The sequence below is a fragment of the Spea bombifrons genome, chromosome 4 (genome assembly GCF_027358695.1).
Source record: "Spea bombifrons isolate aSpeBom1 chromosome 4, aSpeBom1.2.pri, whole genome shotgun sequence".
NCBI classification, from domain to species: Eukaryota; Metazoa; Chordata; class Amphibia; order Anura; family Pelobatidae; genus Spea; species Spea bombifrons.
Genome location: NC_071090.1, coordinates 37,840,634 through 37,863,403, shown reverse-complemented (window position 1 = coordinate 37,863,403; position 22,770 = coordinate 37,840,634). Strand labels below are relative to the sequence as shown.

Below are 22,770 nucleotides of genomic sequence, written 5' to 3'. Positions count from 1 at the left end.
AATGGGCAGACTAGATGGGCCGAATGGTTCTTATCTGCTTTCAAATTCTATGTTTCTAATTTGACAGCAGACAAGAACCACTTGGCCCATCTAGTCTGCCCATGTTCCTGCTGTAAAGACTCAAGACTCAGGATAGCAATATGTCTATGCCATGCATGTTTCATATTCCTCACTGTATGAACCTCTACTGTATCTGCTGGCAAGATGTTCCACTTATCTACCAACCTCTCAGTAAAGTAAAACTTCCTTACATCACATCCAAACCTCTGATCCTCTAGTTTTAAAAACCCCAATCAGAAATATGTTTTATATATATATATAAATGCTAGAATTTACAGCATTCTAGTTTTACAGACTATGAAGAATGCATGGCTATTGAGCAGATGCCTGATAACTGGACAGTAAGATGCTTGCGTCCTTTTTCCCAAAGCTCATTACACATCATGTGATATGGAGCAGTAGGTGAAGTGTCATCTGGTTTTGTATTCCAAAGAGTAACATTTTTGCACCCAACATATTTATCAATGTTTTATTATAATATATAAAAATTCTAGTACTTTGAATATTGATAGCTACAGATTCACAATGTGCATCTAGGAAGTGACTTTACTCAAAGCCACTGGAGAGTTTAAAAAAAAAAAGAAAATCAGTTCAAGACACACCATGGAGTCTCATTTAAGTCACATTCCAGTAGCACGTTTAACACAGTGCAGGGTGCACCACCAATGGTGATCTCAGTGCGAGAATCCACGCGATACCGGACATTGTGAAGACCTCCCTCACGGTCCACTTTAAACTGTTCCTGTCACAAATAATAAGAACTTTGGGTTAACAGAATATACGCAGAAAAATAAAAGCAAACTGTACGTCTGATCTCCAGAAAATATCATGAAAATGATATATTCAAATACTAACACTTAATTGCAACATGATGTATTGAAACCACAGATATTATCAATAACCACATCTTACCTACCGCCCATCTAAAAACACACATACTCAACATCGCCTATTGTTGGTTGTAACATGTAAACAAGTGCCTGCGTCACACACTATGCTAAAAAGTAAATCTCCATAATTTCTGCTCAGACAAAACATGTTAGCTCTCCATAGTGACCTGTTTTTGAGATGCAATCCTTTTCTGGTCTCGTTTTCTCCAAGCTGGATCATGTATATGGCGGAAAGTTTGGTATCCTGTGCTTATTCCAGTAGGACGCAAAAGCTGAAAAGAAATATAAATTACAGATGAAATGGTAATGGCCATGGATAATTATAAAACGGTGAACACTGAAGAATGGTTGGGATATGCATAAAACTACTGTGGTGACTTGATTAGCTGAAGGACAAACAAAACTAGGAAATACCTGAAGTCCAGCTCCTTTGATTCTGCGGTAAAACTCATCATCTTCACGACCCCATCCCCAAAACCGGTTAGACATCCCATTACACTGCAGAAAATCACATCAACGTGCATCAGCTGAGCACACAACACATATACAGTACATAAACTGGGAATACAGTCCTGTAGAAGTCCACATTAAGTACACCTTATGATTCAATAGCTTGTAGAACCACCTTCAGCAGCAATAACTTGAAGTTTTAGTTTTCTGCATGACTTTATCAGTCTCTCACAATTCGTAAAGGAGTTTTGGGCCACTCTTCTTTACAAAGTTGCTTCAGTTCATTGAGGTGTGCGGGCATTTACATCGGGTTGACCGGGCCATTGCAACACCTCGATTCTTTTCTTTTTCAGCGATTCTGTTTTAGATTTTTAGACATTCTGGTGTGCTTGGGCCCAATTTCGGACAAGCTTTAGCCATGTGTTAAAAACTATTGTTAGCCCGGATGTGACACACAGAGTGTGGACCTCTTACTCTTATTTGGCAACAAGAATGTTAACATAATATAAATTTGTAGCTGTACAAGGTATTGCCACGGTACATTTCATCTCCTAATTCATCGCAAACTCACATTGGGCAAGTTTCTAACCCCATCTAACACCGTGCGTACAACACAGAATACTGATAGCTTTATAAACTGATATGGGAAGGCATAATTAAGCCTAAACCCCTATTGAGCATCTGTGGGGCATCCTCAAACGGAAGGGGGGGAGCGCAAGGTCTCTAACATCCACCAGCTCCGTGATGTCGTCATGGAGGAATTGAAGAGGACACCAGTGGCAACCTGTGAAGCTCTGGTGAACTCCATGCCCAAGAGGGTTAAGGCAGTGATGGATAATAATGGTGGCCACACAAAATATTGACACTTTGGGCCCAATTTGGACATTTCCATTTAGGGGTGTACTCACTTTTGTTGCCAAGGTTTAGACATTAATGGCTGTGTGTTGAGTTATTTTGAGGGGACAGCAAGTTTACACTGTTATACAGGCTGTACACTCACTACTTTACATTGTAGCAGAGTGTAATTTCTTCAAGGTTGTCACATGAAAAGATAAAATAAAATATTTACAAAAATGTGAGGGGTGTACTCACTTTTGTGAGATACTTTACACACACACACACACACATATATATATATATATATATATATATATATATTAGTGGAAATGTAAATAAATAAGTACTATTTGCAGACCCTTGGTAAATATGATGTAAGCCTAAGGGAACATGTTTCCAAACATATTAACTAAAAGAGAACTTACCATTTCATAATGCTGCTTAGTAAGGAGTAGAATCCCTCCCACATAGGTCTTGTAATGATACAGGGGGTGCAGCTCTGGAGAGGCTACGTGGAAGGGTCCCTTCTCTGGGAATCCATAGTCCAGATCAGGGTTAAGAGGTAGCAGGTCCACATCATGCATTGCAATGTAGTCTGTCTCATTCCCACTCTCTAAAAAGCCCACATTTATCAGTGAAGCTCTATTAAATCTGAAACAAAAAAGGCATATTTCTCTGTTTTAGAGCTACAGGAGGCTCCTGCCTAGTTATGTACGTAACAAGCCTATACGCCTAAACAGGGACCTAAGTGGTTCCCTATTTTTACATTTAATCTGCTAAACTTCCAGGATAGTTCTGATGAGCTAATCCACTAGACAACAGGGCTTAAAATTTACATTCAGACACATCAATCAAATAATATACCAACTCTGTCTCCCTTTATTTGATGGTCCTATATTTGTGAAACAGGAGATTTTTAAACAACCTAAAATGAAAAACAATTTAAAGTACTTTTTATTTCTAATATATGATTTATTATGTGAAGCTCTTGCACTCAGGACAGCAGAAGTTGCCATGATTATAGGGTGATCCAAGCCAGAAAATATCGACAGGTGAATTAATAAACTAAAATTTTGTCTAAGGACTAAAGTTGCCCTTAATATCTACATTTAAAATGACAGCAAAAGATACTAGTGTGAGGAGATACAAACCTAAAATGATCCACTTGATTGATAACAAAAATATGATGGAGAATTTTCTTCTGGGACAGGTACTGGTGCATGTGGGGAACAAAGCTCAGGAGTTCCTCAAATCGTTCTCTAAAGGGAATCAGTAGAGCAAGACGGTGGGGACCCCACGATGGATCTTCATTCACGGCCCGCGGGGCCTGTGGACAGGACTTTTGGGGTTCTTGCTTATTGATATCACCTGTGCAGCTAAGCTGGAGCCAAAGCATGGATAGGAAACCAAGAAACAAGCAGATCAGGAATAGGTTGAAGATGCTGCATTTCCTAGGCAGAATCCCCAGAAATAAGCCAGACCTAATGAGAGAAAAAAAAGTCCTGAGTTATTTCAGCACATTTATAAGATCATTTCAGCAATATAGAAAAGACTGTATTCTTATAGGTGCAGGACCCTCTTTTCCCACTGTACCAATATGTCTTAATGAGTTGCTGTTAAGTTGTATATTGTCAATCATAGCATTACTCTTAACTTTTACCGTCCCCCTTCTGTAATAGCACTACGCAACCAGCTGACACTATAGGTAAATATAATGTAAAAATGGTACCTGGAACATCTATATTATATGCCTTCCTGCACAAAAATAAGGTAAAATAAATACAGAATAGTGTCTTGGTGTACATTGCAGCGAGTGTGGTTGTATTAATAAGCAGAACACTCTGCCGCACTACTATTGTCTCTAAGTGAAAACTACGGCAATACTAATATATATATATAAACAATAATATATAATTAACTCCCAAGATTGGAGGTCTTACCTGCTGTCCTCTCTGAGGTACAAAGCTGGCTTCCTACGAGTCAGATACATCTCCTTCAGATCACTAGAGTCTTAAAATGCCATAATTCACTAAGCCCAAAACCTGTAACATCCCAAAGAGCCTTCTACGTGTGGCAGCGCATCATAAATAAAAAGCCCCTAACGCCCAATAAATATCAGCACCGTGCACAGTACCATACATCTCCATAAAAACTAGCCTTTGTCATGAAAGCCAGGTATACCTCCAACTTTAAGACTGAATAAAACTTTAAAGCAAGTACTGCTAGCATGCACTCGATCCAACAAGAGCTAATGACTTCTGCAGTTCTTAGACGATAGCTTAAATCTATATGTTTTCTAATACAAGCTATAATGGCGCAATATGTATCCGCTAGCCTTTTCTATATGTATTTGCTCGGGCTTTGTGTAGCAAACCTATTCTCCATGCCGCTAGCACCCAGTACAGTTGTTAATTTGTAATTCCGGGGATCTACACTACACTAAGTATATATAAGACAGACGCGATGCCTTAAGATATGATCGCCAAGCCTGCAAAGGCTCCACTGTAGGCAGTACAGATGTTCTCCCCGTTACACGCTGGCTTTCAAAAGCTCGCTCCTTCAGTATTTAAGTTCCTCCTGGAAACAGGACAAGGGAGAAAAAGGTTCCGGTGTCATGCGTTCCTACGGCGAACTATTCATCTCTGTACCCACATTCCCACATCTTGTAATTAACTGGATACTTATCTAAAAATGCAGCCGAGTATTTGCTTCAGAAAATGTTGGGATGAGGGAAAAGTTCCCAGGAGCAGACCTGATTTTCAGCAGGGTCACCCAACCTGCCAACGGCCCAATAATAATGTCTGTGTTTTCTAGGAGCTCGGAACGTTTTCTGGTTATGAATGTATCACAGTGTTCTATAGGCTTAAAAGTCACTATAACGTGTATAGAAAACAAAATAAATATGTTTATAAATGAAATAGTTTGAGTGACATGAACCATTCTTCTCCTGATTACTTTACCTGACAGATTAATGGACAGTTAAATAGAGACAAGACATGTAACTAGGGATTTTGGCAGCTGGGCAACATGAAAAAGCATCCCCCACAATTTATGGGCCTAATAGCTTTTAATAGATCAGTCACATAAAAAGTCAATGTAAACCTTTGCCTTCTAGCCACACCAACTGAAATAAACGTGTCCATCTTTGGCCCTTTAAATGTTGGAAAGTATAATTAACGTTTTATTTAACAAAATTAAGACATACAAAAGTATTTGTAAACAAGGTAAATTATAAGCACCTGACAGGTATGTCTGTCAGGTACAAGATCTTAAAATGCAGAAAGCTGAAGGCCCTCAAGAAAGCAAAACTAAACGGTTAATGAAAAAAGAAAAGGGAAGTGTGAGAAAGAAGATGGAAGGGAAGAGGAGGAACTTCTACACGTCTTTTCCTACATTACCAAAAAAGAGTGTAAAAACTGTAAAATGCATTCAAAATCCAGGCCCTGACAGCTGCAAACAGGCCACGATTTATTCATATTATTATTATTATTATATTTTATAACGCGCCGACAGATTCCGCAGTGCTGTACAAGTTGAAAATTGTACAGATAACGACAAATACAATAAAGCAATTGACATACAGATACAAGAGGAATGAAGGGCCCTGTTCCCCTGACGGTGTACTATAGACAAAGGGTATGCCGGGTGCAGAGAGAACATTTTTACTATGACCTTTGGGAATAAGGGTTTTTATTTTATTATAAGGGCAACAATGGGCTTACATGCCTTTAATATTTTATTTTTGCAATTATGAAGAAGACAGCCTTTGACCTCCCTGCTGGTTAGAACACGCAGTAATCAGGAAGCAAGGTTCTATATCAGTGTATTCTGATCCCTCTCTAAGTGATCAGATGGCTAGCAAGGTTGAAAAATGACCTGATTGATTAAATACCTTGTTGATGCCTTGAACATCCCTTGAATGTAACAGTCTTCACTTTAAGTAAAAAATCCCTGCCAGTGCATCTAACCAAAGGCATGGCAGCACTATCATTCGGAGTTCAGTAGAATAGGACGTGCACAAAAAAACATGAGATAGAGAAAAGAATCTCGACTGACTTCTCTGGTGCCCCCTGGGCCAATAAGACATTGTTGCATTAACAGTATTCCCTGAACTGACAGGACCTGTTGCACTGGACATGAAGTTACCCCCTTAGGTAATGAGAGACTCAATGGTGACAGTAATAATACTATAGTAGCTGAGACTCATAGGCCAACTAAGAATGACACATTAAAATAATGATTACTTTGTACATTTTCCTCAATGTACTGGGGTTGGTAATTTGTTTGAACTATGGTGCCAATAGCTTTGTGTTCCTACCTGTGACATGTGCTGACATGACAAACTCATACTGTTAACTTACTACATTGTGGCATGTGTTACACAGCCTCAACCCCGCCAACTCAGCCACCATCAATTAGAAAATGAATCATAACAATAAAGACAGCAATAAAAATAGGCTATTGACAGGACACCCTCTTTTCCCTCAGGTTTTCCAATGGTTATGCATCCACCTCTAACCCTAGGGTCCCCCACATTAAAGAAGTTAAGCATTGGTACTCAAGGTAGAGATGTGGGGAGTGGACACCAATGTCAGAATGTGGACCCTAGGGCCCTTATGCCACTGTATTGGTCGTAGTGTGTAACTGCTGGCTGAATACGTGGGCTTCGAGGGAGAAAAGGGACGAGTGAGTGTTGAGGAACAAAGAAATGAGAGCGAGTGTCTTAATAGAGCAGCAAGAGAAAGACATTTAAGGAGAACAAAATTGTGGTGCTGAGAGAAGTGGGCTTCATTTTTCATTTAAAGTCAGAACATCGGCATTGCTTATGCCATATTGACTTCTACAAGAAATGATACTTCTATACACCATTTGAAATATGTTCGCACTTCACACATACGTATATATATATATATATATATATATATATACTGTATAAATGAAAATACATACTCAAAGAATGCTCTATACCTTGTCTCTGTCATATTCAAGTGACTTGTGCCTCATGCAGATCGTATGTGTAAAGCTAGTAATCCATTGACAAAACAAAGCCACTTCTCTACTGATGTTTAATATGCGCCTCATCACTATTACAAAGTGAGCTAAATAGAAAACTTTCCAGAAAAAGGTAAAAGAGGGCACGCTTTACTTAAATACAACATAACACATTAAACACATTAGATAGATGTGTGTGACTAGGAGAAGCGACACAAAAGTAGAGTCATAAAAGAGGTCTAAAGTCTAGTCACGCTACAGCTGCGGGGAGGGTTTATAGCAAGCAGTCCCTTTAAAGAAAAATTGACACCTTAAAGGGACAGTGTGTCCCTGACAGCATACTTAAATTTGCATTCTTTAAAAATAATTTTAAATATAATGTACAGCTCCCCTCCTCCTGAGTGGTCTGACAATTCTTGCCACTGTTTGGCTGCTTCGAGAGCATGCGCCCGAGGGGTTTTGTTTGACCCCTTACAACATTTGTAGAGCCAGAGATGGAAGAAAGTAAATCACATGGCAGGAAATATATTCGAGCCAAGAACATCTCCTGCACAAGATGCGGGTGGTAGAGGATCAAATGCATTTAGGGTGATTCTGCAGATTCCCCCTATGCATTTGCAAGGGCTACATCATGATCATTTCTCACCTATAATATCCATTAAAGTGTTTTGATGGCACAGGGCCAGTCTTAGTGCTAGCTGCCTGGGGTGCTTGGATCAGGGAACACTGTCGGTCACTATAGAAATTGCCCCCAATGTGGAGAATTTGGTCTGATACCTGACAGGGGTGCTACGGAAGTCACCACAGTGCATGGGGAAGTGCGCAAGAGATCTATACCAGCATTCTAAATGCAGGGAAAAAAGACTTGATGTCTTTGTGTGGGGGCAAAAAGCAGGGGCTTCTTACGTGGGGTGCTATTTGGTCAAGGACCAGCCCTCAGTTTACATAAAATATGGTTCATTTATACAGATGCAAAAAGCAACAACAGATGCTCTCCGTTTTAAAATATACATGGATCAGTCGATCCTGCTGCTATCGCTCTCATGCTCGGGTAGGTTGACTTGTATATTGCAATTACCTGGCATTAGAGATCTTTGCCACAATTTATTTAGTGTATCTGACTAACAAAAACTCCCAAACCTTCATAGCAACTTTGCTAATTTGTCCACTAAGTGTCGCACTGCAAACAGGTATTAAAAGAGTCAACCAAATTTTGATACAATAGTAAAAATAGAACCAATCTGCATTCATAGCTTTCACTGTCATATTAAAAAACATGATTGATGCCCCCCATACACTCGCAAGGTATATTATTGGTATAATGATACTCATATCTGAATTGCCATGACCTAAGGATAACTCACAACACCATTGCAATAATGTTTGCATTAATGGAATGTTTGTTAACCCAACCATCCAAGATAAATGTGAAACTGTGGAAGCAGGAAAAGAGCTGGAACCTTTTTGTGCTTTTGCAAATCCAAATATTGATACCAGGGCCCCTAGACTAAAATTCATGAACATTTCATTACACTAAATATGGTTGATAACTAAATATATCTGGTGCAAAACTACAACCATTTCCCACCTCCAGGATCCACCAGACTGAAAAGATTAACACCTAGATTGTCAGCTATGAAGTCAGACTGCCAGGTATGTTCTCCTACTTAGCAACAGTGTAGAGGGGTTCTGTGTGATCTGGGAAATTCATTGATCTGTAGTGTGGTGGGGCTGCCTGCCACCTTCTCCTTGGTGGAAGTCTTACATTTTTAATACTTCATCAACACTTCTTTTAAAGACGGATATCATGCATTTGTTGTAAATCACTGAGCACTGTATGGGAACGAAGCTGCTGATGGGTCTGACCAAACAGCTTCTCTGAGAATAAGCTAAAGTGATTCAGTAGCTGCATTAAGGCAGTGGTGAGGTCCATGGAGCAGGCAACCAATTTGGTTTCCTCACCTGCAAGGAAGACAAAATCTGATAGGTCCAGCATGCTGCCAGCTGATGTATTATGAGATCAGCTGACTAGCAAAGACAAATTTATATATATATATTTTTGTATTTATATATATTATTTTAATTAAAACATAATCTGATTTTTGCACCATGACTCCCATGCTGTTGCCTACAAAAGCAGGTATGCCAGGGATACAAAAAGGGCTCTGTGCTTGTAGACATATACTTTCCCTTTTTATGTGTGCCTAAACTGGTTTATATTGTATACTGCTCTCTGTGTGGCTTGAGAGTGCCATCTACTGTATATATATGTGTACAGCCACTTCTATTGGATACATTTATTTAATTTTAAAGACTAAATAGTCATATATAATTATAAAGAATATTTGAGTGCGTTTATATTGCTATATTTTGTTATTTTATGCATCTTTTCCGTAGGTGATATTTCTCAGGTTATAAACTAAATGGAACTATAGCAAAACTCCAGAAATGGGCCAGGTTTCTCATGGGGGCATAGAAGTTTTTACCTGGGAATTTTTTCCTGTCCGTTTCCCCAGTGGCACAAAGGAGAGATGGCTCCACCTATCAGGTAGGGCAGGAACAAATTGTTCCCCAGAATAATCAACAAGCCATAAATGCAAGATAGATTCATGGGGGAGGCTGTCCCAATGGGGGAAATGGACAGGCAAAAGGAATTCCCAGGTAAAAATCTATGTTTCCTTGCCATTCCTGGTAGCACTAATTAAAATATAGCAAGATAAAGGGGGAGCAATTACATGACCTGGAGAATTTTTCTCCATAATTTAGCATCCTCCGAGTTGAGAAGATCGAGCCTGTAGCCTGGTAAAGGTTTCTCCAGATTGCTGCTTTCTAGATGAGACTTGGTTCTCCTTCTGCCTCAGCCCATGATGTAGCTCTTGGGGAGTGTGCCAATAGAGGCCTGGAAGCCTTCATGCCCCTTCTAGCACCAGAAAAAAAAGTTGTGAAGAGAGAGTTGGATTTGGTAAATCAGAAGACAGAGAGTGACGTTTCACTTCATTGTCATTCTGTGTATTGGCACAAAACCCCAGGAGAATGATTCCTTGAGATATGCGAAAGTCTCAGACCACTTTATGAAGAAACTCGGGAGGTAGACAGAGAACCACTCTGTCTTCAAAAATTTTTAGTTAATCTGTTGTAAAACTAGATTGACATCCCAAGACTGAACAGATGGAGCAATTCTACAAAATCTTCAGACCCAAGGGTTATCAGGCAATCTGAAATATAAGGAAACATTTAGGACAGATATCTGTTCCAAATGACGTCAAGATCTAAGAGATTGTTTAAAAATTTGGTCGCTGGTTTTCTACTGGCCAGAAGTTAATGACAGTGGTAGATCTTTACTAACATTTGCCTCTCAGAAGCAAGGCCGCCAGGTGTTTGTTTCTAGGTAATAGATGGGTCCCTGTTGAAGATCAACCGTAGAATCTCCATAAACCATATCCAGCAAGATAACCGTCGCTCTTTGTTCTATTATCTTCGTGATCACCCAGGAAATAAATGAAAGCGGTGGAAAGATGTAAGCCAGGGAAAATTTCCAGTCCTGGTTAAGGACATCTAATCTGAGAAGATGGCTGGTAAGGGAAAAAAGAAAACTTTTTCACCTTTGTGTTAAAGTGGGAGGCCATACGGTCTATTTGCAGAATTCCCCATTTGGCAGTGATAGTCCAAAACACAAATCTGGATGTAAAATCACTCCCTGGAGAACAGGCTGCCGTCTGAGAAGCTCTAACTTTTGTGCTGAGGGATCCCTTGATGTGGACCGCTGAAAGATCCTTAAGGTTTACCTCTGCCCCCAGACAAATCCGAGCTGTAAGGTATTCTACAGGTTTGCTTCTAGTGCCCCGTGTTAAAGAAGCCTACTGCTCTGGACTGCTCTATGTCTCCAAAGTCTGAAAGTCCTCCAAAAGGTGTCAGTCACATCACTATTTTTGATTGAATAAAATCACATTTTCAACTAGGTCGAAAGACAAACATTTGTGTTGAAGGCTATATTAATACTAGTATTCCGACTTTCACCTCCCTATGATCATCTGAGTGGCTGCTCTCTCTATACTAATAATCTATATCATGGACTGACGGTAGAAGGCCCTTGCAAGAATCCAAATCTTTTGCCATGGGATTGCTGAAAGCATAAGCACTGTGTCTGAAAAGATGAAAGGAACCAAAATATACAATCTTTATCTCAATCATTAAGTTGTATCAACTGCACATAAATCTTAACTGTTTCAATCTTGTTGTAAAAACAGTTACATTTAGCTGGTGTCATTTCTGTTGAGATGGTATTTGCCAGCTTGTACCTAACCATTGTTTACGGTGTGCTAATTGTTTACCTTTTAATAGAAGGCCCCAAAACATACAGTTCACAGCAGCTAAAGATGAAACATAACACTTTAAATATGAAAATAGCAAACATTACCACCTCAGTGCAACTGTCTAGGGAATAATTATATTAATTTACATTTTACCCCAAACATGCTGAAGTCTGGCAGAAGCTGGCATAGCTAGAAGCTGATCAACAACACCCAGCAACTTAATAGGGAGTAGAATCATGGAGATTCAGGGAAAAGGATGTAAGATACCTTTTTCTATGGTTTATGGTATTTTGAGTACAGATATAAAATGTACTGATTGGAAAAAAGTGTTAGATTTGAGTTATGTTTTAAAAAGTAACATCAAGTTTTATGTACCTGCAGAGCATTTAAGTACCAATACAAACAAGAACATACTTTGTTTTTGTTGTTTATTTAAGCAAACCATTAAAAAACAGATCAGTAACTTCACATGATCCATGTAACCTGGAATCCCAGTGGCTCAAATCCCTGAATGAAGATGAAAACATTTGCTATGGCAGTCTCAAACAATATTACTGCAACCAGTATAGGTACCTGGGACGTGCAATGAATCAAGAGACAGATCATAACATAATCTCATTACGACAGAATATCAGCAGATATGGAGACAACTTCCTATTGTTACTGCCCGACAGCATCCAAATGCTTTAATGAATGAGCATTATCTCCAGGCGAATAATTTTATCAACACTCGGACTGATGTCTTTAATACAAGTCAGATGCCTCTGCAAACTAAGCGAGGCAACAAGTTAATTACACTTTGGCAAAAAAAAATAAAAAATCCATAGCCTCTAGCAAATCTATAGCCGCTTTTTTCTGTAATTACTTCAATTAAAAAATAAAATCCCACATGCCACATCACCCTAAAAACAATCACCCATCAAGACTAAACCATAGCAGAGCATTGTGTTAAAAGAACTGGCTTCCACTGAGAGAAATTCACTAAGGCAAACACTGTTTTAGAGACCTCAGATGTTTTCTTTTTTCCCCATTGTACTTGCTTTATGTTCTTCTTAGCAGGTTCCTGCATAAGTCCATGCAGACCCACCATTTGTGCGTCACAGACTACCAGCAGATATAAGCAGTGGCTGCAACAAGAAGCCAAAAACAGTGCTGCTGTGATATTTTTGTGACATTTTCAACAGTGACTAATTTTAACAATGTCCTCCCACAAAGCTGAGATAAAAGGACAAGATGGCAGTATATAACTCATTCAGATAGGGGTCAAATACAAAGAATGTTGGGGGAATCCAAATATAAACTTAAAGTAAAATGTAAGACTCTGCCACTGATGAAGGGGCAATCATTTGGGAAGATACATCTAGGCAGACATTTCTGGTCCCAAATGCTGAAGATGCTTTTTGTCCCATACTCGTATCCTCCTGAAGGGTGAAAATGGAAGACATCAAGCTGCAGACGGGCCTGCATCTCTGGCACAATAGACACTGCTTTCACAGTGAGTTTACACCAGTTTCTTTGCTTCAAAGAAGCTCTTCAGATGCCTCATCTGCCACAAACCAATAACCACAAGGATTAGAGTCTGGGCAATAGACCACCACAAGACACGCTGGTTGGTGCTTTCACTTGTCTGACGAAATCTTTCCTCTCGCCACTGAAAAGAGTAAAAAAAGAAAAAAAATGTGTATTAATTCTATAATTATTGACTCAAACATATTTTATTGTATTATGATTTCATTATAAAATAGTTATCAGTATTGTTTTTTTCTCTTTGAGGCATAAAATATGGTGCCTACGTATACTGTGTAGTAGGCCAACACTGTTTTACTTCCTTTATCTGCAGACCAGGATGTTGCTATTGTCAGTTGTGGCATTTTCAGCGACTTTCCCTATTTTAACTCCACAACGAACCAATGATTTATAGCAATGCTAATGAACTCCATTCCTCCATAGACTTTCACTAGCCAGAGTATCAGACTGGGTGATTTAGACTCACGCATTGTATTTTTTTTTTTACCACAGTCAGTATGATAAGCCATCACAGCGATGCAATCCTTGTTTAGTCATTTGAATCAAGTTTCCTTACTCTTTGGTAATTCTGTTCCTTCTGAATTTGCTCCACTTGTTCAATTAGTTGCCTGACACGGAGTTGCAATTCACTCAGTTTGTCCTTGGCAGCGATCTCCGCATAATCGTTGGCATGCTCACCAACCTGTATGTCGAGGTGAACCCTCTGCGGAGAACACACATATCAGCAAAAGGTTAATCAAATAGGAAAAAATAGCAAGAGCAGTCAGATTAAATACTTTAAGCTGCAACAGTGAAAAACAAAACTGTAGAGGTCAGCGTTTCACTAAAAATGACATCGCTGTAGGCTCCGTGTACACATAGGTAAAGTGCACCGCATACATTATTAACAAATGGTGCCACATAAGACTGGTTCAGATTCATATTACCACCTTCACACAATGTATTCCGCTTCTTGATCTTCTTCTCCTGCTATCTATTCTGTTAACCTGGCCTCGCGAAGAGCTTCCGCAGAAGGGTGGAGCCTCCTGCCACACCCTTCCCCCCTATTGGAGGAAATGTTTCTGCACATCTCTTTCTCCACAAATCTGTCTAGATTATTCTGGCCTTTTGGAGAACTTTCACAAAGGGGCGGAGCCACAGAGACAGTCTCTCCCTCATTTCTCCAATCAGGGGAGAGGGTGCGCCCAGACAGAAGAACAAGAGGCAAGAGAAGAAGCACGAGCATGAGTGAGATAGAGCGCGAGACAGGTGAATGACAACAAAATCCGCTTGTGAAGAGAATAGGTCCTCGGAATTTGGTCAGAATCGAAAAGACCAAAACCAAAAATCGCTTTTGGTCCACATGCACAAGTCTAGCTATAGAAGCACTGAAAAATCTCCCTTATTCCAAAACTTGTGCTTTGATATGACACAGGATAACACATTGGCCACAGGCGAATGTAATAATATATCACCATAAAGTGACTGTCACATGTAGCTGCAGAATTTGTCACGGTCAAGTAGTTAGCCTGTACAGAATTAGGAACACTTACCAGCATACCACCGGCAAAAAGTGAAAACTTTGTTGAGTTTGAATGAAGACAGATCTGATGTTCTCCGGGTGTGTGAGAGGTGAAGGTGAAACGTCCATCCGATCCATATTGCCGAGAAAGAATAACCTAATTATAGAAGATACATAGTTGTTTATTTTGTTCTATAAAATGTAATTAAAATGCCCCTCAATTGTTGAAAACATATGTTTTACCTTATCATCTGGATCCTTTACTTCAACAAACATTCCAAGCCCAGGTGTCGCTGGTAGGTACTCCTCATTTTGTTTGTCATATATCTGGGTGCGGTAATTCCCTGAAAAATCAGATACACTTGCATTTTTTTTTCCGCATGACTCTTAATTTAAGAAAACCCTTTTTTTTAGTATCTAAGCCATAAATAAAAATACTGCATGAAACTCAAATCATCCACACGCCTCTCTACGGGCCAAACTGTAGCATCCTGAAACAATTGTAGGCGAGCTGCCACATCGATAAGATCAGCAGCTCAGGTAACAACTGACCACGTCATTCATATATTTGCAGATATTAGATGTGCCCTATAAAGAATCCAGTCTGACGTGATCATATCGTTTAAACCACCGTTTCGTTTAACTAATCCACAAACTGGAAACAGCTATTTGTTTTTGCCCAAGCGTTTTCTGAGCACTATCTTACAAAGTGTCTTGCTGTGAAACTTCCTAACAGTCACAAGTACACCGTATTATCGTGATACGCAATGTTGAGCCTCATCAGATTAAGCTTAATCTAATCACTATACTGTATTCATTCTGCATGGCCAGATGCTCAAAATACAGCCAGTGGTAAAACACAATATAAACCCTTCATAGAGCAATGCCTGGTGTTAATACTATATAAATTACTTAACATTGTACAGCGAGGAAACCTGTTAATTAAAAAATCCAGTTGTTAGTTAGCGCTGTAGAATAAGCCATTAGCTTATTGGCTGGACTGTTCACAAGACGCCTGTACACAATGATAGATCGTTACCCAAAGAGGCATCCATACAATCTATAAAACATACAAGCATCCGATACGAAATAAACCGGGGTGATGAAACCATTTACTGGGCTAACATATGCCATTTATTAACCTGGAACATACCGCACATTAGAGCATGGGCGGCTAATCATGCCTCAAGCTTATCCCATGAGCCACCGGCTTTAACTTGTTATGTGCTATGGGGGTAACTGGTTTATTTTAAAAGTTCTGCCTCAAAAGCAAAGTTTTATATATCACCCGGCAATAAAGTTTACATGCTAATGCATTATAAAATAGCAACCCTTTAACTGCCGGTAAACTGTAGTTTACCTCCCCTGCCCCTTCTCCATAATGTATTAACCTCCCACTCCCTTACTCCCCCACTGCATGCCCTTTTCTACGTCATATCACACACATGTCCTCACCTATCACCATGGTCTCATCGGGGATCTCCTCTATAAAGCATTTTTTCTCAGTCTCCCCGATATGGAAATAGAGAGAGGACACAGGGCCAAAAACTACACAGAGAAACAGGAGCAGCCGAGTCGCCGCCATAATCACACAGCCGGAAGTGAACGGCATATAAGAAAAGAGATCGCCGGCTGCCACGTCCTCTGACTCGACCAATCAGAGGAAAGCGAGTAGAGGCTTCCGGGAAATGTAGTTTTTGACAGGTGTATGGGGGAGTGTAATAGAGCACCGCCAAGTGGTGAAACCACCGTACTGCAACGCGGCAAGCACTGAGAGAGATGCAGTCTTGCTACATAGTCGTTGTTACCGGCCTACGGTGGAACATTTATCCCAGTAACGGATAACGACACATTATTTTTAGAATAAAATAATCTCAGGGGAAAAGAGATAAAAGACCTCTTTGGAGAGGATCATGCCCCCCTTTTTATTATCCCCCCTCATCTCATATGCAAGCAAAACATCAAAACATGAATAAAATAAAAGACCAAAAACAAAACTCTGCCTGTATTAGATAGCAGCAGAACTAACCGTATTGTCTCCTGATGTGCAACCCACACGCTGCAGCTGAAGATAAATTGCATACTTCCGTTACAAATTAGTGGGTGACTCCGCTTTTGGTAAATAAGCTCTATTTTCAGTATGTTTTCTTTTTCCATCCCAGTGGCATAAAACATCTGCTACAGCACCCTCTTGGTGGTCTCACTGGGGAGATATGTTTGCAGAAGAGTTGCAGTTTCAGCTTACAGATTTTAGTGAGCTTCTGCTGTAAGAGGCGGTTGGTTGGCTTGAATAATGCTAGGGAAAGGGACATTCCAACTACCTTGTGCACTTTAATGTTTAGCATAGCTAAGTGTCACATTTCAATTAAAGCAAGACCTGCCACCCCGCCACCCCCCAAAAATCCAGTAGCATCATTCTAGTGCAGGTTCCTGTGTAACTTTGTTTTCTTTCCCCTGCTGACAATACATGGAGACATCCATCAGTACTCCCACAGATGCAGTTGCACCGTGTCCCAGCTCCGTAGAACACAGGAGATGCTTTTAGCTAAAGCCACCAACTCGAACTGGAGATGGGTAAGACCACCTAAAGGCAGGAGAGTATGAGGGCATGGGCAAGAGCCTGGGTGGAATCTTGTGTTAGGAAGGAACAAATGCGGGCAATGTTTTTAAGAGGGAGATGGCAGTTTTTTTGAGACAGACTGAATGTAGGTCAGGGTCAAGAGTGATACCAAGGCAGTGAGGATGAGGGACCGGGATATGATTGCACCATTAACATTAAGGGAAACTAATGAGGGAATCTTGGCATTGGAGGGAAGGAATAGGAGTTCAGTTTTTAGAAATTGCATTTTAGGAAACATGCAGATATCAAGGTAGAGCCAGAGGCAAGGCAGTTAGTTAAGCTAGCCTTTTGGCTCCTGAGAGGGGAACTGAAAGATCCGGCCTTCTCTCTTCCCTTATATCCTCATGTTGGCGCAGAAGATCGAGGACATGGATCCACTGCAGCAAGAAGCACCAGAAACCGAATTGCATCAAAGTCATAGAACAGAACTAGAGCAATTACAGCCCAGTATGTTCTGAAACATATTTCTCATCTTATCAGCATGTGCTGTAACCTGTTTGTGCCAAAGACGCACTGACCTAATCAGCAGGTCATATGACAGAGCACTAAAGCACTGCGTATTGTTTCCCATATAGATGTGGGTGGGCTGGCCATGCTAAGCCCCAGGCAAGTATCAAAATAACGAATAAGGAGTTTCAGCTGACACAGGATAGAAGTCCTCCCCTTTTACAACATGGGCCAGATTCAGAAAAATCCCTGAAATGTATTTTTCCTCTTGGATGCTCCAAAATAAAACTAGACACATATTCAAGTTTTTCCACTTTTTTTTAATGACCAACCACCTCGGGTACAGCTGGGTATTCCATGATTTTACTTCAAGATCCTGCATATTCTTAGGAAAAAAAGTCTATTTTAGTCAGAGGCATAAAATAATTCCCAGATTTACAGGATACGTAGTGCAGGCCAGAACTAAAAAAATCATTTTTCCATCTTTGCGTTTTTGTAAACATAAAAAAGTCAGCAAGTCTGCAGTGGAAAGTCAGTTCTCCGAGACCATTTGTAGTCTCCGTTGACAGCATTCAGTGCAAAGCAGCTGTTATAATCCACAGGATCTCGCCACTGACTGCAGCAGATGACAGTCTGCCTAGAAGAATGCTTTTTAACAGACCAAGAAGCACATTTCACAGCCTCCCAGAAAATTATTAGCTATGAAATTATCTTTCTTGCCCAGGGAAAAAAAAAGAAAAAAAAAAAAAAAAGATGCAAATCGTCCAAAAAAAAAAAAAAATAGGAAAAGAGAAAAATATATATACTGTATTTGCTGCTATTCCATTTCGTTCCTTAAACCCTTTTACAGAACAAAAAGTATAAAATGATCTGAAATTAAATTCTTTTAACATACTTATGAAAACATTTATACAATCAGATATTTGTAATAAGATGGGGGGAAAAAAGTTCACATTTGGGCATTGGTAATGATAACTGTAGCAGCCATTTAATAAAATCTCTTGTTTCTTTCTTGTCGTTTCTGAAACACAACAGCTCCTACAACAGCGCACACAATAATTCCCAGGAGAGCAGCAAGCAGCAGGAGAAAGACCTTCCAGCCCGTCAGGGGGCTACCTCGGAAATTTCCAGTCGGGTCATCGACATTATCTGGGAGGGGGACAAGAGCAAAGCTTGCATCAGTAATATGCTGGCAAAAGTAGCAAATCAAACACACAACCCTACAGGTTTGTTTTCTATCAGTAGGCAAAAATTTTACTTAATATGAACCTTGAGGTTTATTCAATAAGGTGGCAGTTACCAGGAGAGTTTGCAGGTCAACTCTAATCTCAACTGCCCTAATTCACTAATGCATTATTGTGTAAATAAATTCACATTTAAAAAAAGTCACTCATTTAAATATGCTTTATAAGCCATCCAGTCTATTCTTGGAGCAGATCCTCACTTGAATTAGTCCTCTTTAGTGAATAAGGCCCCATAAGTTTCTTTTCCTGTGGGTGTTGTAAGGGTTGAGGAGTAGTTAAAGGGCAAAGTAGCTATTAAACTAGTTGAGATAAATAACCTTGTGGCATCAATGGAAACATGCTGGTAAGTTCACATGAGTTCTTGCACTCAAAGGATACGACCTAGCAACTCTCTTCTGACACGTTTCCATTCCAAGATCATTCAGATCACAGTTGAGCAACATTTTACCCCACAATACACACTTAAAAAATGAGTATCACGGAGGATGACTGCCTCACTGATACAAACGATACCTCTAAGGTGCTTTAAAATGAAAGCAACACCACCTCCGGTCCTCCACAATCCATTACCTCTCTCTAACATGGTTAATGCGCCTCAAATTGGATGTTTGTATCAAACCATTGTCTTTATCATAAAAAGGTAACAGCATATACTTGCCTTTGGGAGACTTTAGCAGACTCACACTAGGCTCTATTTTAGTCCAGTCAATATTCTCATCATCTGGTGAATGATCGACCATCAACTGGTAAAGCTTCATTGAGATAATGTCGTGATTATCTACAAACAAAAAAAAGCCTTAAGAGACAAATCGGTACCAGGGAGAAAACACAGAGCAGAGTAAGGATTAACAGTGGAAACAAAACACTCAAAATCACTCAACCTGATAAGTCTCCTGTTGCAGCAGATGCTCCAAAGTAATAGCTGGTGGGCAGCCGGACACCAGAAATGTCAACACAATTCTTCCATTCATTCTTATCTTCAATGTCAGTCATCACCTTCGGGGAATTGAGATCAATTAGCCCAGAGGGAAATGGAATATGTCCCTTTGGTTAAGTACATAAACCAATTAGTCTCCAGCGACAGAAAGCCACCCTCCTTACCGTAAGACGTCCCTTGGAATAACGTATTGCTACGAAGGTGTCATGGTCCTTATTTCGAATATCGACTGTACAGCCTGCCAGCTCTGTAGCACGACCATCTTTGCTGTGGTCATACTCTGCGGAGCCATTGTTCACCATGACAGAGATGTAAGGGAAGACTCGCTGTAGAATTAAAAGTATTTATGGAGAGAGACTTAGAAGGTTTAGACAATTACCAATATACAGAAATCCTGCAAATAGAAAAATTTCAATTAAAAGGCAAAGTGCACTCAAGACATTTTACACTGCCAGGGGAAAGTAAAAACATGTTCTTTTACACTGATGCTCTAAAAGACTCTAGAAGCACTTTGTATGTGCATTATGAAGCATTAGGAGGATTGGCTTATTGCTGAGATCTCTATAGATAAAACTAATTTGTGGAGGAACTAGGCAATGATATTACCCTAGAGTAATAACATTTACACTAGAAACATTTTTATCATGCAAATAAGTAATGGAATTCCAACATTGGCAAGACCAACCTCTGTCGTTTCATCATTGGGATACGTATCCACAAACACAGCCAGACCATGAAACTTATCTCTGTTCCCAAACACAGGACCTTGGGGAAACATGGGTATTCATTAGCAACATAAGAAAAGATTAACATAAGGAAACTATTCCAAGCAAGCAACTAGTGGCAACTCACCCGGCTCCAGACGTTCCTTGGCATACCACAAAGCAAAGCCATCTCCATGGAGGTTCTTTTTGCCCGAACCATGAACATGAAACTGAACATGCAGCTCCCAATCCTTTAGGAAGCAAGGCTGGAGAACGGAAAATGGTAAGACTAAAATAGACCCTTACATTCACTTCTGCCAGGTCATGTGTACAGAAAACACTTACCATTCTATTCCAGATCGAGCCCTCCTTGCTTCTCTCATCTGGCGTCAACCGCACATATTGACTTGTCAGCATTGTGCTTCCGCTGAAGTCCCATAGGGACATTGAACTGGAACCCACACCTGTGACGCCATCAACACAATCCAAGTTATTGTTAACTGGATCACGTATAGTACTTTCAAATATATATATTTTTATTATAACATTTAGCAATGCTGTGTTTCTTAAACTGTGTGCAGGTATACCTAGAGGAATTGATGCCGTTTTGAATGGAAAAGGCGGTCACACCAAATATTAATTTAGATTCTTCTTCTGTTCACTCTGCATTTTGTTTCATGACAAATAAACCAATTAACACGTCTGCTTTCAAAAGCATTTTATATTTTACAGCATGATTTACACACCTGCCTAAAACTTTTACAAAGCACTGTATAAACACTAATAAAAACATGGAGAAGCAGCAGGAAACATGCATGAACGGCAGAATCAAACAGATTAACACAAAACAGAGCATATTCTACATCAAGTAGGGAATATGCACCTTTTTTAGAATTGTCATGGCCAAGCTGGTGGATGTTTTTGCCCAATGATTACAACATACTATTTGGAAAAGGCCCACGTTCCGCCTTATGCTTAAACAGGAGGTATTCTTAAATAAACAATTTCTCAATTTTCTAGTCCATAAATATACCCTTTGTGCCAAGGAATCTTTTTCTAGATGTTAATCATACAAAGTGTTCAGACTGGCAACGCGTATCAATTTTATTCTGCATAAAAAAAACTGACAACGGCTTCACTGCACACAGATTCTATTACCACAAATAAAGCAATGGGATAACGTATTAATAATGTCCGTTTAAGAGCAGCACGGACAAAGCAGTGAAATGTTTATCTCATCTTAATTCACCTCTTGTAGCTGGTAACCAAACCCCCATAGGCGTAAGTGTGCATGCTTTTGTGTGTGTGTGTGTGTGTGTGTGCGTGTACTTAAATTGTGTAACTCTAAAAATGTACCCTACACATTGCTGCAGAAGGTAAGGCTGTAGTGAAAGATTGTTTGTGTCCTACATACATCCGGCACTTTTTAAAGGACCCTTACACACAAGAAAGTTAGAGAAGTAGTTGTGCCGATGAGAATATACCTTTTGATCAAAGCCAAGAGACAACAGCAACCATGCAGGTGCATCAAAAATGCACACCACCTGGTGGCGACTAAAGAGGCGACTTAACAGCCTTTACTTTTATAAAAGCACCTGGGTTTGCTGTATAATTAAACCTTCACAGAACTGACACCAGGCCCACACCAAGCAGCAACATCTGAAAAGAGCTTAGTTATCCCGGCACGCTCGGGGAAGATACCTAGTAAGTCGCAATAGTTTGAAAGGGAAGAGGAGCCTTGGTGAAACTATCGGGCGAACCCATATATTTGGCACATATTAAGAACCCTCACCTTGGTAAGGCTTGATGAGAGAGTGCTCCCGCTTCAAGTGCTCGCTATTCCCATCTGTCAAGTCTGCAACAGACCCAGTGTCTAGTATAAACAGCGGAAGTAAAAAGAGAGAAAGCCCACGGTGACACAACGCCGCCATCTTTCCCAGGGACTCGCCGGACACAGGGTCCCGCTTCCTGAAACGTCACTTCCGCGTCTCATATCGCCAGTGCGCGTTAACAGTATGTATTGGTTTAGTGTGTGGATAACACAGGCGGCTATACCGTAGTGGGAGCTAACGACAAATATGGACGCGGAGAACGCGACAGCTCTTTTTGCACAAGGACAGACCACGTAGGTGTAAACACGTCAATCCATGTGAGAAAACATTGCCCTCATCTAATATGGCCGACCTTAGTTCAGTAGTTTAGCAACAGATGTCACGTGACGTTTCAGACACTGTCCAATCAGTGATAT

At 40.1% G+C, this 22,770-nt stretch overlaps 3 protein-coding genes across 4 annotated transcripts; all 3 read right to left on the bottom strand.

Annotated features, from left to right (window-relative positions):
• Nucleotides 1–515: 515 nt before the first annotated feature.
• Nucleotides 516–7,387, bottom strand: B4GALT7 (beta-1,4-galactosyltransferase 7). Of its 2 annotated transcripts, none has more exons than XM_053461826.1 (6): nucleotides 7,206–7,387; nucleotides 3,389–3,718; nucleotides 2,663–2,888; nucleotides 1,365–1,448; nucleotides 1,118–1,222; nucleotides 516–802 (listed from the first exon to the last, which is right to left on the bottom strand). In XM_053461826.1, the coding sequence occupies exons 1-6, from the start codon at nucleotides 7,217–7,219 to the stop codon at nucleotides 647–649; spliced, it is 915 nt and encodes a 304-aa protein (XP_053317801.1). In that variant the 5' UTR covers nucleotides 7,220–7,387; the 3' UTR covers nucleotides 516–646. The 2 variants fall into 2 exon arrangements, with proteins under 2 accessions (XP_053317801.1, XP_053317800.1); XM_053461825.1 differs by lacking the exon at nucleotides 7,206–7,387 and adding an exon at nucleotides 4,178–4,384.
• Nucleotides 7,388–11,956: 4,569 nt separating this feature from the next.
• Nucleotides 11,957–16,194, bottom strand: TMED9 (transmembrane p24 trafficking protein 9). Its single transcript, XM_053461827.1, has 5 exons — nucleotides 16,026–16,194; nucleotides 14,814–14,914; nucleotides 14,602–14,727; nucleotides 13,626–13,772; nucleotides 11,957–13,193 (listed from the first exon to the last, which is right to left on the bottom strand). Exons 1-5 carry the CDS (start codon nucleotides 16,180–16,182, stop codon nucleotides 13,044–13,046), a joined length of 681 nt encoding a protein of 226 aa, XP_053317802.1. The 5' UTR covers nucleotides 16,183–16,194; the 3' UTR covers nucleotides 11,957–13,043.
• A 2,409-nt stretch (nucleotides 16,195–18,603) lies between these two features.
• LMAN2 (lectin, mannose binding 2) lies at nucleotides 18,604–22,488 on the bottom strand. Its single transcript, XM_053461824.1, has 8 exons — nucleotides 22,315–22,488; nucleotides 20,868–20,986; nucleotides 20,671–20,788; nucleotides 20,504–20,583; nucleotides 19,983–20,144; nucleotides 19,763–19,877; nucleotides 19,540–19,659; nucleotides 18,604–18,786 (listed from the first exon to the last, which is right to left on the bottom strand). Exons 1-8 carry the CDS (start codon nucleotides 22,451–22,453, stop codon nucleotides 18,626–18,628), a joined length of 1,014 nt encoding a protein of 337 aa, XP_053317799.1. The 5' UTR covers nucleotides 22,454–22,488; the 3' UTR covers nucleotides 18,604–18,625.
• Between the last annotated feature and the right edge of the window lie 282 nt (nucleotides 22,489–22,770).